This window comes from Liolophura sinensis, chromosome 12, assembly GCF_032854445.1.
Source record: "Liolophura sinensis isolate JHLJ2023 chromosome 12, CUHK_Ljap_v2, whole genome shotgun sequence".
Classification (NCBI taxonomy): domain Eukaryota; kingdom Metazoa; phylum Mollusca; class Polyplacophora; order Chitonida; family Chitonidae; genus Liolophura; species Liolophura sinensis.
In genome coordinates, this window is record NC_088306.1 from 1,244,699 (window position 1) to 1,260,281 (window position 15,583).

At 38.3% G+C, this 15,583-nt stretch overlaps 1 protein-coding gene across 1 annotated transcript; it reads left to right on the forward strand.

Annotated features, from left to right (window-relative positions):
• Positions 1-1,456: 1,456 nt before the first annotated feature.
• Positions 1,457-14,715, forward strand: LOC135479017 (dnaJ homolog subfamily C member 3-like). Its single transcript, XM_064758718.1, has 11 exons — positions 1,457-1,653; positions 2,571-2,681; positions 5,128-5,252; positions 5,783-5,857; positions 6,544-6,687; positions 8,101-8,282; positions 8,832-9,057; positions 9,654-9,774; positions 10,171-10,303; positions 10,696-10,841; positions 11,438-14,715. The coding sequence occupies exons 1-11, from the start codon at positions 1,527-1,529 to the stop codon at positions 11,581-11,583; spliced, it is 1,536 nt and encodes a 511-aa protein (XP_064614788.1). The 5' UTR covers positions 1,457-1,526; the 3' UTR covers positions 11,584-14,715.
• The last annotated feature ends 868 nt before the right edge of the window (positions 14,716-15,583 follow it).

Consider the following 15,583-nt stretch of genomic DNA (forward strand, 5'->3'; position numbering starts at 1 on the left):
GCTAAATGCCAGTTCTCCATTGTTCAGAAGCCGTCTAAAGTTAACAGGTATGCCAACTGCCTGTCGAAGGGAGGTGGTTTACTACAGGCACTCCGGTTTCCTCGGGCCATCAAAAATCATATATATATAATTCACTTGGGTACAAGGTGTTGCATGACGATCTAATAATAAGTAAATATTTTGCTGGCCTATGCCTAATTAGGCTGTCGGCCTATATGTGTGCACGGATATCGGCGTGGAAGGTACAGAAAACTGGGAACTACGTACCATTACAATTATAAAAGTAGATGTAAAGAAAATTATCATACACCAATACTGTGCCGAAAAACCCTCATATTTATTTATTTGATTGGTGTTTTACGCCGTACTCAAGAACATTGAACTTAAGCGGCCAGCATTTTGGTGGGAGGTAACGGTAGAGCTCGGGGAAACCCACGATCATTCATAGGTTGCCGTAAGACCTTACCACGTACGGCCGGAGAGGAAGCCAGCATGAGCTGGACTTGAACTCACATTGTTGAGAGGCTCCTGGGTCATTGCGCGGTACTGACTGGCGTGCCTGCTCACCACCTCGCCCATTTATTTATTTGATTGGTGTTTTGTGCCGTATTCAAGAATATTTCACTTATACGACGGTCGCCAGCATTATGGTGGGTGGAAACCGGGCACAGCCCGTGGGAAACCCACGACCATCCGCAGGTTGCTGAGAGAGCTTCCCACTTACGGCCGGAGAGGAATTGGTGAGAGACTGCTGGGTCATTAATTACGCTGCGCCACCTCACCCATGGGGGGACCCAAAGAACTTTATACCACATAGGTATAGGTCTATAGTGTACTTACAATAAATGTATTATTGCTCCAACTTCGATAAACAATAAGGTAGACTAAATATGTTATGCATAAATATGCGAATACTCGTACATGGAGGCTACGGTACGTAATTATTGTAGCATATGTTTTCATAGACATATGCAGGTTGGTTCTTTATCTATAGCTTTTACGCATACGTATTAAATGTTAGATTTTTTAATAGCTGTAATGACATTTCTCTTGGTGTTTCACTCTGTTTATTATGTAAAATGGTTTAAAACAAATGACATTAACCAACCGAAACAGGCTTATAACTGTGCAGATGTTGCTGGTTGCATTTGTAAATATTTTAATAAGATGACTCGGTCTAAATGTATAAGACTGCAGGTATAGGCCTATTCTAAAAGATGAGCAATCACGGTCTTACACGTACAAAATCTAACCTTTAATTAAATATTTGGGCGGGTTTTGAATAACATGCATAAACATTAAGCCATCCAGTTGTCTGTACCCAGCCGGTCTTAATATTGTGCGTTCTTTTTACTACTCGGCACATGGCTTGTACACGTCAGAGCTCGCGCCGGATGTGCTCTTCTCAGCCAATCAAATTCCCACACATACTCCCAGTATGCCCGGGTACTCGCCGATCTAGGAGATGGCTTGATATGCCTGGTGTTGTTTATTAGCAAACTCTGACAGAAGAACAGGTGATTTTCATGGTGACAAGAGATCTGATGGAACCCCAAACTCAGGGGCAGCCGAGAATGGCCGAAGTAGCTAGCATAATTGGCGTGTTGCGTTCCTTGGCGGTGTTTTTTCTGACCATGGACATTCATTTCACAGGTAAACGTCATTTGCTTTACAACAACAACACCATGTTAACCAGCTGATGGTGCCGTGAGGATCGATTGCAGATGATAAGTCTGTCTATGAAAATATGACAGATTGTCACTTTGGAAGATATTTGCTGTGTAGTTGAACATTTTAAAATCTGCTCAGCCATTAAATCTTTATTGTAAAACTCCTTTCAGGTGATACACCTATATTTCAAGCTACCGGTATTTTCGTTTTGAAATGTTGTTGAGTAAAATTGAAATTTAAGAATGCAAAGAAAAAAGGTTAATAGCCCAAAATAAATTCAAGTTTGTGAAAGGCACCTTATTCATACAAGTATAACTACCTACTTTGTTGTACATAAATCAGTGAAGTAAAAATACAGACCGTTTCAAACAGTATATTGTAAACTTGAAGTACTGGTATTTGTATAACTAATTAGCCAAATTCGGGTAAATACTACTTCAGCCATCTCAATCATCAAGGAAGCTATTAAGGCAAGTTGGCATTTCAGGAGTCCAGCAAGTTCACTCAGATATGGTAGAGACATGGTGGTGGCTCTCACAAAACTAACACAGGTAAAGGGGCAACATTTTACGGCACTTGGTAGACGGAATACATATCTCCCTTAACCGGGTCTGTCGGCCCAATGATCCCGTTAACAGCTATCGTAAAGTTACGCCTTTTAGCTATGTTAGTTCATGAGAGTCCCCACCCTGTCTCGTCTCAATCTGCGTGAACTCGCGAGATTCCTGAAATGCTGATTTGGCTTACTGTGAAGCACAGTGTTTTCCAGGAATCAGCTGTTGCCTCGTTAACAGACTGTAGAAAACTCAACACCTTAAAAATCCACAGAAGTAGATAGGAGCTGCTGTTTTAGTATTCCCTTGTTTAGTTGTGCGGTCAATGCCTGTGTTGTGTTGCAGGTGTGGAGGGTATAACAGCACAGGAGGTGGCCCAGCATCTGGAGATGGGGAAGAAACTGTTAGCCGCAGGACAGCTGGCAGATGCCCTCAGCCACTACCATGCTGCCGTGGGTGAGTTCACCTTTACAGCTGGGGGCCTCCTTGGCTCAATTAGTTAGCGCACTAGCGCAGCGTAATGACCCAGGAGTCTCTCACCAATGTGGTCGCTGTGAGTTCAAGCCCAGCTCATGCTGGCTTCCTCTCCGGCCGTAAGTGGGAAGGTCTTCCAGCAACCTGCGGATGGTCGTGGGTTTTCCCCGAGCTGTGCCCGGTTTCCACACCACATAATGCTGACCGCCGTCTTATAAGTGAAATATTCTTGAGTACGGCATAAAACACCAATCAAATAAATAAATAAACCTTTACAGCTGAGGAGATGTTAGGGGAGAAGGACACAATAAAATAACAAAACAAAGACTACGGTTTAAATAATTGAAATAGAGAAAGTTATGCCTATGGATGAAAAAAACGAAAAAAAGAAACATATTTTTGAACCATAGTTGATCTCTTAATAACCCCTGTAGTTCATGCATATTTTCCATCAATGGTCAGAAGTTTTCGGCAATGATGACATCAATAGAATCAACGGGAACCCCGGGACCAATTTAGCGCCCTTCCAATCGTCTCACCCCCACACCCCAACCTCCTATCCTCCTTAGTTTTGACAGTTATCACTGTTCATGTCACCACTGCAGGCTACCTAATTTCCAGACTGACGACTGGTGCCTTAGGAAAAGTGTATTGTTTAAAAACATGTTTACATCCCAAGAAGAAAGCTGGGAAGCTTTTCTGTAACGTCATATGTTTAATAGTACACAGACTAACTGAGAAATAAATACCTACAATTTGAGGCTATACTGGAGATTTTTGGCAAATAAATTCTAATTTAATTTTTGGGACTGATATTAGCAGTGTTGTTAGTAGAATATTACATTTCTTCACAAGCCTTTTGGAAAAGTAAAGATATGGGTATGTTGTTCATTAGATGGTCTAACCATGTGAGAAAAAGGAAACTCAGTATTCTTGTTAGAATTACATATGTATTGGCTAAAATGAGCAGACCAGGTGTCCGAGAAATTAGAAGAAATAGGGTGTCAGACTTGTACATGTATCTGTACAACTGATTCAGAAGTTTGAAAATGTTATTACCCTACAATATGAGGGTAGTATTTTGTGAACGGTACTTATTTAGGGCTATTTAAGAATAAGAGCAAAAGTTCTAAGAGCCGATTCCACAAAGACATTTTTGACTTAAGTCAAAACTTAAGACTTTGTCACAGTGCTTAGTTTGTGGTACTGATGCTTGAAATTTTGATTTATTTGTCTTTAAGTGAACATTAAGTCTGCCACTATATATACATAGAAAAAAATGGTATAGGACACAGTTATCACGGAAAAATATGTGAAATCTTTTATGAAGTTTTGAAAGCCGAGAAGATGAGATTCTGCATTGGGGGTATGGCACTGATGGACAGTTCGCTCCGAGTAACCATGTTGTAGAAGCCCTTATGAACTTGACCAATCACTAGCGCACATGATAATTGACTGTCATGTCCAAAAACCTGTTAGTTCTCGATTGTCAGTGTGGTTTCTTATAGTTCATGGACAGATATCATTGAAATAAATGTTATTTTGCAGTTAGTTTAAGTCTTAAAACTGATACATTTTTTGGCGACACACCTATGAGTAGGGAACTGAGAATGGCAGGCCATGTCACAATGTGTACATGTTTGGCAGGATACTGCAGTAAGTTGTCAGGGTGAACTTGCAAGAAAATCGCAGCATGAGAGTCATTGCTTGAAGAAATTATTGTGATTTTGCATTATATTTCCTTAGTAAAGTCAGATTTATTATGAAAAATATCTTCCCAAATCTGAATCAAAGAGTCTGGTATCAGTCAGAAGGTCCTGTTATGTTTGGTAAATTCGCTGAAATTGGTTCAGCCAGCTTGGGCAAAAGCTTACACCCATGCAGGACGAGGACAAATAGGGCTGCTAAAACATGACGCTTGTGTCCACTAACATCGCCCTGACTGAGCGCCAAACTAAAAAAAATAGTTTTCAAATTGTATTTTAATTTTGACCTAAGTCAGAAATAGCTGTGTGGAATTGGCACCAGTCGCAGTATCTGTAAATAAAGGTCGCTCCATCTGAAAGGTTTTAGGTCATGCAGTTTCCAAATATGATTTCCATGAAATCTGACATTTTTCACCATGTAGTAAATTCATATAAACAGGTGATATACATGTAATAAAAACAGAAATACAAATAATTGATCAGTGAAAATTATCCAGTTAGTTAAAATTTATTCCTCTGGCCGTATGTGAGAAGGTCTGGGAGCAACCTGCGGATGGTCATGGGTTTCCCCAGGGCTGTGCCCGGTTTCCTCCCACCATAATGCTGGCTGCCGTCATATAAGTGAAACATTCTTGAGTACTGCGTTAAACACTAATCAACTAAATAAATAAATAAAATTTGTGTCTGTTTTAATTGTGGTTGTCTGTGGTTTCCCCTGACAGATGGAGACCCATCAAACTACATGACATATTTCAAGCGTGCCACAGTGTTTCTGGCCTTGGGGAAGTCACGTTCTGCGCTGCCCGACCTTGACAAAGTAGTGGAACTGAAACCAGACTTCACAGCTGTAAGTCCGGGGGCCTGGTCTCCTATCAACTATCTACTTCAGGGGTCAGAGTGTTTGGCCTTTCCCTTGTTTTTTAAGGGCTCAAAAGGGTTCATTTTTCTTTTAATGTATTTTTTTTTAAGAACCCACATGCATTCCCGTAACTTCAACTCAACGGGAGTCCGACTTAGATCCCTGTATTTTCCAAGTCATCTTTAGTGCTCAAGTCAATACAAATAGATGATAAATAGTAAGCAGTATCACAGATAAATACTTCATTCTTTAGGCAGCTATAGATCTAACTGATGACGTAAAAAAATTTGTTGTTGTTGTTTCTTTAATTTGTGGAATTTTGGGGGAAATTGGATTCCTGGATTCCCATCAGAAAATAAGCTCTGCTGTAAATATAAAATAAATGACTCTATTTAATCAGCCTTAAAAGGATATAGTCGTGAGTTAATATTTATGGTTAAAAACATTTCAAACCTTGTAGAAATTTGATTTTTGTTTTTACAGACTCAGATTTCTTTGATTTGACTTTCATTTTGCAGGCCCGTATCCAGAGAGCAAATGTGTTACTGAAGCAAGGAAAGCTTGACGAGGCTGAGAAAGATTACAAGACTGTGGTAAGTTGAGGTTTGCACGGCAGTGGTGTTGTACGCTGAGCACTGGTAAAGTAGTACCCCTGTGCTGCAAGAGAACACTGATCAACCTAGGTCTCGGTTGCTTGTGGAGAGGCGCCTGATTGGAATGGCTTCTTTAAACAATACACTGTGCCAGTGACTTGGTTTAAGCTACTGATAATTAATTATTCGTTTCTCGCGATCCTTGTTCATGTATATTTTTGCGGAGAATAATTAAGATCATTAGTGTCTTTTGTCATTTTCCATTAACCAAGATTGTATTTTACGCAAAGTTTACAACAAAAGAAAGTATATTTTCAAGAAATATATTTGGGGCAAGAAATCGATAATTAATACCTACATGCAATTATCGCTTGTAGCATAGTATGAAAGTTTGGGAGGACGGTCATGGCTGAAGAGAAATAGTCAAATAACTGTGGCCATGTCAGATTTTGGTTTCACACAAAAACTTTATTTATGCTGTGAAATTACATGTAGTTGGGGCTTGAGAACTCTGTGTTATTTGTGTAGCCTGGTCATTCTCAGTCAGCCCTTTATTAAATAAAGACTAGAATATGAGTAATGTATATTTGAAAATATTCAGGTTAGTACAAGAAGTTTTCACGTTAGATATCCAGACTAAGTACACTCATGTACTTTGGGACTCATTGTTTTGATTTTTGTTTTAGATTGAGAAGGACCCTGAAAATGCTGAGGTCAAAGGTCACCTGGCTGAAATTCGTCCAATGAAAGAAGAGATACAGACGGCTCATTACTATTACGACCGTGGGGACTACGAGGCTGCAATCAGTATTTTGTCCAGACTTGTGGAGGTTAATGTTTATGTGATGTGTATTGTCTGATACAAACTGACCTTGAAGTTTGTTTAGGCATGACTAGTGTGGGTACCCTAGGAAAGAGGAGATAATAATTACAAAGAATTTTTTGGTTTTGTATGAAATTGTTCCAGAAAATTGTTCCTGAAAATTGTTCTTAAAGGGCTTCTGAGATTGCTGGGATAATCATTCTGTTTTATATTCCCTCCAACACACATGTGCATGTGAAACTCTGTATTGCAAACAACTGAGCACCAGAAAGGCAGGTATAGTGCTCACACTTTATCCTAGATCACTCCCCTTTCTCCAAGTTGGCAATTTTTTCAACTTCGAGTTAGCAGTTATAGTCTCTTTAGGGAGGTAACCGTCTTTAGTTTCGTCCGGGAAAATCTTGAAAGTCATGCAGGATTGGGTGTAGCCCTAAGTAGGGGAGACCAAAACAATAACGAGAGGGTGAAAGGAAATGAATGATCAACAGAGTGAGTGTGATGTTCTTTATATTCATGATTCAAATTTCTGGAGTTGCATGTATTAAAGGCATGCAAAAGTCTCCCAGAATGCAACTTGGCAAACATGGCAACTACTCTCTTCCTTATGTATTCTGGTTTATTTCCATTATTCCTGCATAATTCTATTAAAATTTTAGATATATGAAGAGAAAGAATCTCCCATTTCTTTAATCCAGGGTTCCCACTGGTCCATTTGAATTGTTTTTCCATTTCCCTTGAAAAAGGGTTTATTTTGTGATAACAACTTGAAAGCATTTAACTCAGTGTTAAAATCATATATTATATTTGAACTGGACTGATAAATAAGCAACCTAAATAATGTTGTGTGTTTAAACTGAATGCTGCTTTATCTGCTGGAAAACAGGGGATAGTGGGAAAAGCCCTAGAAAACATAGGATAGTGGGTCCTGGACAGTCCTAGAAAACATAGGATAGTGGGTCCAGGACAGTCCCAGAAAACATAGGATAGTGGACCCTGGATAGCCATGGAAAATAGGGAATATTGGGTCCTGGAAAACATAGGATAGTGGGTCTTGGATAGTCATGGAAAACAGGGAATATTGGGTCCTGGAAAACATAGGATAGTCAGTCCTGGACAGTCCTGGAAAACATAGGATAGTGGGTCCTGGATAGTCCTGGAAAACATAGGATAGTGGGTCCAGGATAGTCATGGAAAACATAGGATAGTGGGTCCTGGATAGTCATGGAAAACATAGGATAGTGGGTCCTGGATAGTCGTGGAAAACAGGGAATATTGGGTCCTGGAAAACATAGGATAGTGGGTCCTGGATAGTCATGGAAAACATAGGATAGTGGGTCCTGGATAGTCCTGGAAAACATCGTCATGGATGGAAACCCTTTTCATCAAACGTCTAATTGGCGTTTCACTGATTTGTTCTCAGATTTGTCCTTGGAATGCAGAACTACGTGAACTGCGTGCAGATTGCTACATCGCCATGGGTGAATACATTAAAGCTATCGGAGATGTTAGGTCAACGACAAAGCTACGAAACGACAACACAGCAGCCTATTACAAAGTCAGTAAACTTCACTACGACATAGGAGAGGCAGACGAATCTTTGATGTAAGTCCCCGTTGCGTGTTTTACAAAGCTGTCGCAATGCTTTGTCAGACCATGGAGAAAGATCTTCACTATATGTTGTCATTGATGTCACGTCAGGCGAATTGACCCATTATGAAAGCCCAATATAATACTCTGTAGAAACCATGTTTTGAAATAAGATGCCCACCTTATAATAGAAGAATTGAAAATAACTTTCACTTTAGAAAGAAGTTTCAATTTTGAACTAAAAATTGAGCAATAATGAAACTTGCTGACAAGTTTTGAAATAAAAAATTAGCTCTTTTCGAAAGAAGATCTTTGTTTTTTTCTTTGTTTCAAGAGTTGTAAATATATATTTAAGATGTGGGACTTATTGGGACAAAACAGAGTAACATGTCAGAAGTGGTGGGAGTTGTGTCAGAATTTTTGGCTTCTGACCGACTGTTTCCTCCACCCATTAACCTGACAGCAAGCGTAAAAGTGGATCCTTATTATCTGCAGCAATGGCAAACAAATAACTGAAAGAATAATTACTGTTTGGTTTAATATTTTTTTTGCTTGTTCTTACAGGGAAATTCGTGAATGTTTAAAACTGGACCCAGACCACAAGCAGTGCTTTCCACATTATAAAAAAGTGAAGAAGTTAGTAAAACAGTTACAGTCTGCTAGAGAACTCTCCAATGAACAGAGATTCGAAGAGTGTATAGACAAAGCCAACCAAATTTTAAAAACCGAGCCAGAAGTGTTCCCGTATGTTCTTCGAGCCAAGTCACATATATGCCACTGTCAATCTAAGGTATGTCTTCATTTCTTGATGGTGTCAGGTAATGATATTTCACCTAAAGTTTAGACTTTTTAAAGTGACACATATTTTCTTTATTCTGATTGATTCATCCACCTTAATATAGGGCCACAGAGGAATTATTGTGAAGTTTGATCACTTTCTTACAAGAAAAGGTAAAATGTTGGCAACAGAATTATCATTTCTTTGCGTGCTTTTGAAAGCACATTTATACCAGGACAAGCAAAAGCACACTATTCAGTTATGGATTTACACAGCTCCTTATGCTAGGCCGATAACACTATACGTTTTGCAAAACCCTACAATTGCCAACTCAAAAAATGTACTTTTGTGCCAAAAATTAAAGTAAACAGGTTGCTCTGAAGTTTTATATGTGAAAAGGTTGAGAAAATAATGTGGCATCATCACTGTCTTGCAATCAGATGATCATTACACCATCTCTTTCTTTACATGTTTTTTTTTATGTGTTTTTTTTTTTTGGAAAAACTAAGGGAAGCCGACTGAACTTGAACTTTATTATAAACATTCTGTAAATGAAGACCATACATGTTTGTATGTGTTTATCCCCAGTCTCCGTTCTCCTTTCTCAGATTGGACATGTACGTGACGCTGTGAACGCCTGTAACGAAGTGCTACATATGGATCCAGACAATGTAGATGCCCTCTGTGATAGGGCCGAGGCATTTATAGCTGATGAGCAGTATGAACAAGGTGAGTTATCTCCCCCTTGGTCCACAGATGTCCCTCCCTCGATCCACAGATTATGGCCAGTTGTCTCCCCTTGTGAGAGTTAAAATAAACCATTGACAGCTCATGGTTTTAAAAACTGTATGTACAGGTAAATTTTCTTTGTTTCCGTGAAACAAGAGGAAAAATCCATCGTCTTGCTTTGCATTTGGGATAAATGTGATGCCTGTTGTGTCTTAACGAAGCCTGACTTTTTGATGGTGTTATGTGAGAAACAGAAATTTCTTGTTCCTGTGTGCTGTGTTACTTAGCTAAGCAATATAACGTTTTAATGGTGGACACTAAAAGATCATATTTGTGTATATATAATGTCATAGTAGAGCTGTGATTGGAGCATTTTGTGCATGGTTGTTTCCTCAGGTGTTAATGATTACCAAAAAGCTCAGGGAATAGACGGGGAGTCCCGGAAGGTACACGAAGGTTTAAAAAAGGCACAGAAGCTGCTCAAACAGTCTTTAAAAAGAGACTATTATAAAATATTAGGTGTCAAAAGGTAAGTCACAATCAAATATAAATTTGTTCATGCTTTTTTTTTTTCGAGGTTTTTCCAAATTTACTCATATTGCAAATACTTGGTTTATACAATTCAAGGGTACAGGATTATACCTCGGGGTGCGTACAAGTATTAGAAAGAGAGAGAAAAACAAAGGAATTGCATGGTACATGGCTTGTAATTGACACAGTGCTTGTAAAAGATCTGATAATCCTTGATATGAAAGCTTGTTTTGCTTTTATATGTACAAATAATTATACACTTCTACTGGTGTTTGTTTCTGTTTAATTAGAATTTTTCTTTCCCTTTAACAGAATGTGGAAGGTCTGGGTCTTGTTCTATTTTACCTTTATATATTTATCAAGAATATCCTGTTTTTTTTTTGGTTACAGAAATGCTAGGAAAAAAGAAATTATTAAAGCATATAGAAAATTAGCAGTACAGTGGCATCCTGACAAGTTTGAAGGTGATGATAAGAAAAAAGCGGAGAAGATGTTCATAGATATAGCATCCGCAAAAGAAGTCCTAACAGATCCAGGTGAGTTTGGAGCGATCCGCCTTTGTTCATTCCTGGGGTAGAACTTTATTCAAAATAGAAATTCATTTAGCATTATGTTGCAAACAACATTTCTTCATTCATGGTGTGGAAATTAGCAATTCATTTGTGGCAAGCAATGTTTGTACATTCTAGGTGGAGATTTTTATGTAAAATGAAAATTTATCCTTAAAAGCTAAAAGGGGGAAATAAAAATTTTAGTTTGAACTCTTAAAGATTATTTTCCTTTATGTTCTTTACTACATTTGTCCTAAAATTTCAACGTTGACTGGCGACTTTTTTTGCCTGATCCGGAGAGTTCTGCTCTTCTTAGAAAGATGTTTTAAGGTTTGTTTGGAGGTAGGATGATATACGACAGAAATAACGTAACTTTCAGCACCAGAGGGAACATTTTGTGAACTTCTTTTGCCTCTGAAATACATTTTTCATCCAGTTTTATTAAGGCATATATTTTGACTGAAAACTATATTAGTTAGTGTCAGAAATTGATTAAAATCAACCAGTCTGCATTGAATCATTTATGTGGCGTAAGTTTCAGGCCTCTTGCTCATCATTGTCATCTTGTTTTACGTTTTCAGAAAAACGTCAGAAGTTTGACAATGGTGAAGACCCCTTAGACCCCGAACAGCAACAAGGGGGCCAAGGGGGACCTTTCTGGCAACAGGGATTTAATCCATTTGGCGCTGGGGGTGGGGGATTCCAATTTAAGTTTAACTTTAATTAAGGACACATTAAATACATATTTTATAAAGTCTGTCACATTATGAGTTTATTTGTCATGGTTTTGTTTAATCTAGAGCCCTTTTCTCACAAATAGGTAAAGAGAACCCAACCCACTTTCACAAAACATTGCGAATCAGTTTTTGTAACTTTCCTCAAAAATCATGACACCATGTGAGGCTGTAATATGTGAGTCATTTACGGAAAGGGCTAGAGAAACGTAAGTAACAAAGTTTTTTGAAAGAGGACCCTGGGGTCTGTTTCTCAACGGCATTGTAATGTAACGTCAGTCGCATGTAGGACATCACTGTGTGGCATCATGGGAAGGGGTGATTTTACGCACTCTTTGAGAAGCAGCCATCAAAGATCCGCCCTGACTGTGATTAAAAATGTTTATAGACAGCATATAATGAGATAGTTCTGTATAAGCTGATAATTAGGGTTAACTGAATTTCTGGAATAGGACATAAGGTTAGTTTATTTGTTTATTTATTTTGTGTTAGCAAACATTTTTATCTTCAGTTAATGAAAGGCTGTTCCATAATGCCTGAAGGTTTTTTTTTTTTTTAACGTCCCTTTTTTGTTTTGTTTTTTTAATACAGAGATGAATCCAAGCACTATGGACATTTTTGATAGGGTTGTTCGTTTTGATTGAGTCATTCTTTGTTACTCGGTTTAACCTGGAAAGAAACTTAGAAGAAGAAAAACTCCCTCAGCAGATTTGCATTGCTTGGAACAAAGTTTTTGTACTAATTCATGTTGTTGACCTCATTACATTGTACCCAACATTGAGATAAAGGCATGTTAGAATTTGTAGTAAATTCACCTGCTTCTCCTCAGCAAGGCCACCATTCCAGTGAACTGTATTTCACTTAGAGTTTGGTATGTTAATATACACTGCCATGAGCACATAATGTGTTTCATACAATACTTTTGATAACAACACTAATTTTGTTCTGATAAGAAATTAATCAAGCCTCACAAAAAACTGTTAAGTGGCTGTAAAAGGTGGATGAACCAATCAGAATTGAGGAAAACGCCTCGCTTGAGAAAGGCTTAACTTCGGTGAAATACGGTAAATCACTGGTCTACAGAAAACAGAATTGTTGAGAATTGATAGTTTGTAGGATTCGTGGCTCAAGAATTGTTGCAGAGATCTTTGTAGAGTTTCAGGGAAAAGCAGACGCTGAATCTCAGCAAAACGAAGACGTCAATAATGTATAATACAGTAAGTATAAAATAAAACTTTGAAGAATTTCAGATACTGTAACATGTTTGGATCATATTTAGGCCGATCTGTTTTGCACATTAAGTCCTGTTGTTCATGGAAGGGGATATGGGTTTGCTGGTCTTCTATTTTGCTCAAAAACATTGAATTTCGAACTGTAGGATAAGCACTCATCAAGAAGTGATATTTATGATTGGCCGATAAATAATTTAAAGACACGTTTAGAAGTTCAGATGGCCTGATATTTTCTTTCCGGAGAGTTTAGTTATCACTGCTCTGATTTTACTCTCTATGCTGTAACTCATTTTATGATAATGTTAGCGCATGATCTTTATCCTGCTATTAATGAATAAGCCATTTTTTTATAACCCAAGACTTGAGTCTCAGACACCGTTTTTTGTGAGTAAATGGAAATAGTGAAACTTTATACGAGCTAAAAAAATTCTAAAAATCAATTTAGTCTTTCGTCAGTTTGAAATATTTTTGAATGCTAAATTCTGAAATTCAGAATGTTGATTTTCAAGCATGTAATAGTGCTGCGTGAAAAGAAATTTATACCAGCTAAAAAGTCCAAAAAATCAGTTTAGACTTTCGTCATTTTGAAAATATTTTTCAACACTAATTTTAGACTTGATTTGCAAACATGTAATAGTGTTGTGTGAAAAGAAATCAGATGCCTTGTGACCGTAAACGAATCACAACACTAATTTTGCAGACAACACAAATTCTTTGACTGGTTTCCCAAAATTCGACTGATCTCTTACTTTATAACAAGGAAACACTCTCTATTTGGGTTTCATTAATTTATTGTAAAATAATATCCGTCTTTAACGGAGATTTAAATTATGACTATGGTATGGAACGGCTTAGTGGACCTGTTATTGCACATTCTGTAAGAGGTTTAGTTTGATATTTAATATTTATACATGAAATGATAGAACGTATTAAATGGTGTGAAAAGGCTGTATACACAGTGCAGTTTTGGGGTTTGATGCGGTTATTGAGTAGAAGAAGTAGGATTTGACAGAAACAGTGCTTAGGATCAAGTAAAATTGAGCTCAAATGTGTAGTAAGGTTCATCAGACAGGCCACTGAAAACGATGCCTAAAATTTATCTTTTTAGATGTTAAAGAGTGTTAAAGACATTGAAGTGTTTGAATTCTGTGGTGGGCCTTACTCCTTTAATACTGGCCTGACTGACAGTGTTTAGGAACTCTGATGTCACATGGCATATTTCCTTATGTTCACCAGAAGGAAGGATTATTTTAGAACATTCTTTCAGAGATTTTTTTACGCATATGGATAAAATATCTGCGCGATCTTCGCCAAGACAGCGGTACCAATACCAAGTTTTGGCTTTAATTGCTGCTTGTATATTGTGTACACCTATCTTATAATCCGGGTGTCAGTAGTTCCTTCCCAATATCAATGCCATTTTGTGGGTTAATTTGCTATATTAGAGAGACAGAGCTACCGCTGTAATTCTGATATCAATACTGTGTTCGAGATTTAAACCATTCAGAACGGGCTGCTGACAGAAAATATCAGGATATGTTTTACAGATTTTTGTTTTGCCCTGGGTTTAGTCCAGATATCAGTGTCATTGTTTCATTTTGCTGGGAGTAAGCCAATCCCGTGTTTGTACGTGCAGTAGCCAATTCCGCGTCATTTTTCATTTTCCATCTGTTATATTTGTACATCTCATCATGTACCCAAACACAAATGTTTGTACATAATAAATTGTTATCATTTAGTAACAAAACAGGTAAATTGTTATCATTTGGTAACAAAACAGAAGCTAACTGTCTGTTGTGTTCTGTGGTTGTTAACGCTATTGACATCCACCACATTGTAACCCTCTTCAGATGTGTTGGCTTAACGGATCAACTTGTCAGCTGTTTCCAGGGACACGTGACCGCTTTGGTGGCCTAATAGTTAGTGTCATGCCAAAGACTTTAAAATTGGTACTTGTTGCTGCCTCGCTTGGCGTTTGGCACTAAGAGGTTAGAGCAAGGAAACAAGACTGGTGTCGGTTGGGGTGTCATGTCTGGTGTCTTTGCCATGATACTTAAGTGGGGGCAGCCATTTGCATGGGGTCATGGACTCTCCCTGTCACAAAAAGACACCGTATATGTTCACTCACCTAATGACTTCTCGTCGTCATATGACTAAAAAATTGTCAAATATGAAGTAAAACCATAAGCATTTATTCATTCCACGGACATGTGATTGCTTTTGCGTACTTAATGCGATTAACTTACGTATGTGTTATTCGTGTTTCACGGCCCATGCGTTGACAGTCATTGTACTACCCCGTCAACCCACCCCAATAAATCCTCGTCCGATGCGTTAAATTGCCTGGAACTTCTTACATTCACCGTATGGCTGAAATATTGCCGATGTGGCGTTAAGCCATAATCATTCATTCATTCCTTTCACAGTGCGTTTGAAGAATGTGCGTTATCATTCGTATTATCTATTTGATCGGTGTTTCATACGCCGTATTCTAGAATATTTCACTTATACGACGGCAGCCAGCACTATGGTGGAAGGAAACCGGGCACATCAGTTTGGGGTAAACCCACAACCATCCGCAGGTTGACACACCATGTGTACGTAAGTAATACTGGACTTAAGTGGCGCTTAGCCAGCGCCGTACTTCTGAATATTTCACGATAATAGACGACTGTATAGTAAGTTTTCAGGGTGGAGGAAACCAGAGTAAACGGACCTAAACTCGCCAAGTAACTGACGACGACACCCACACGCATAACCC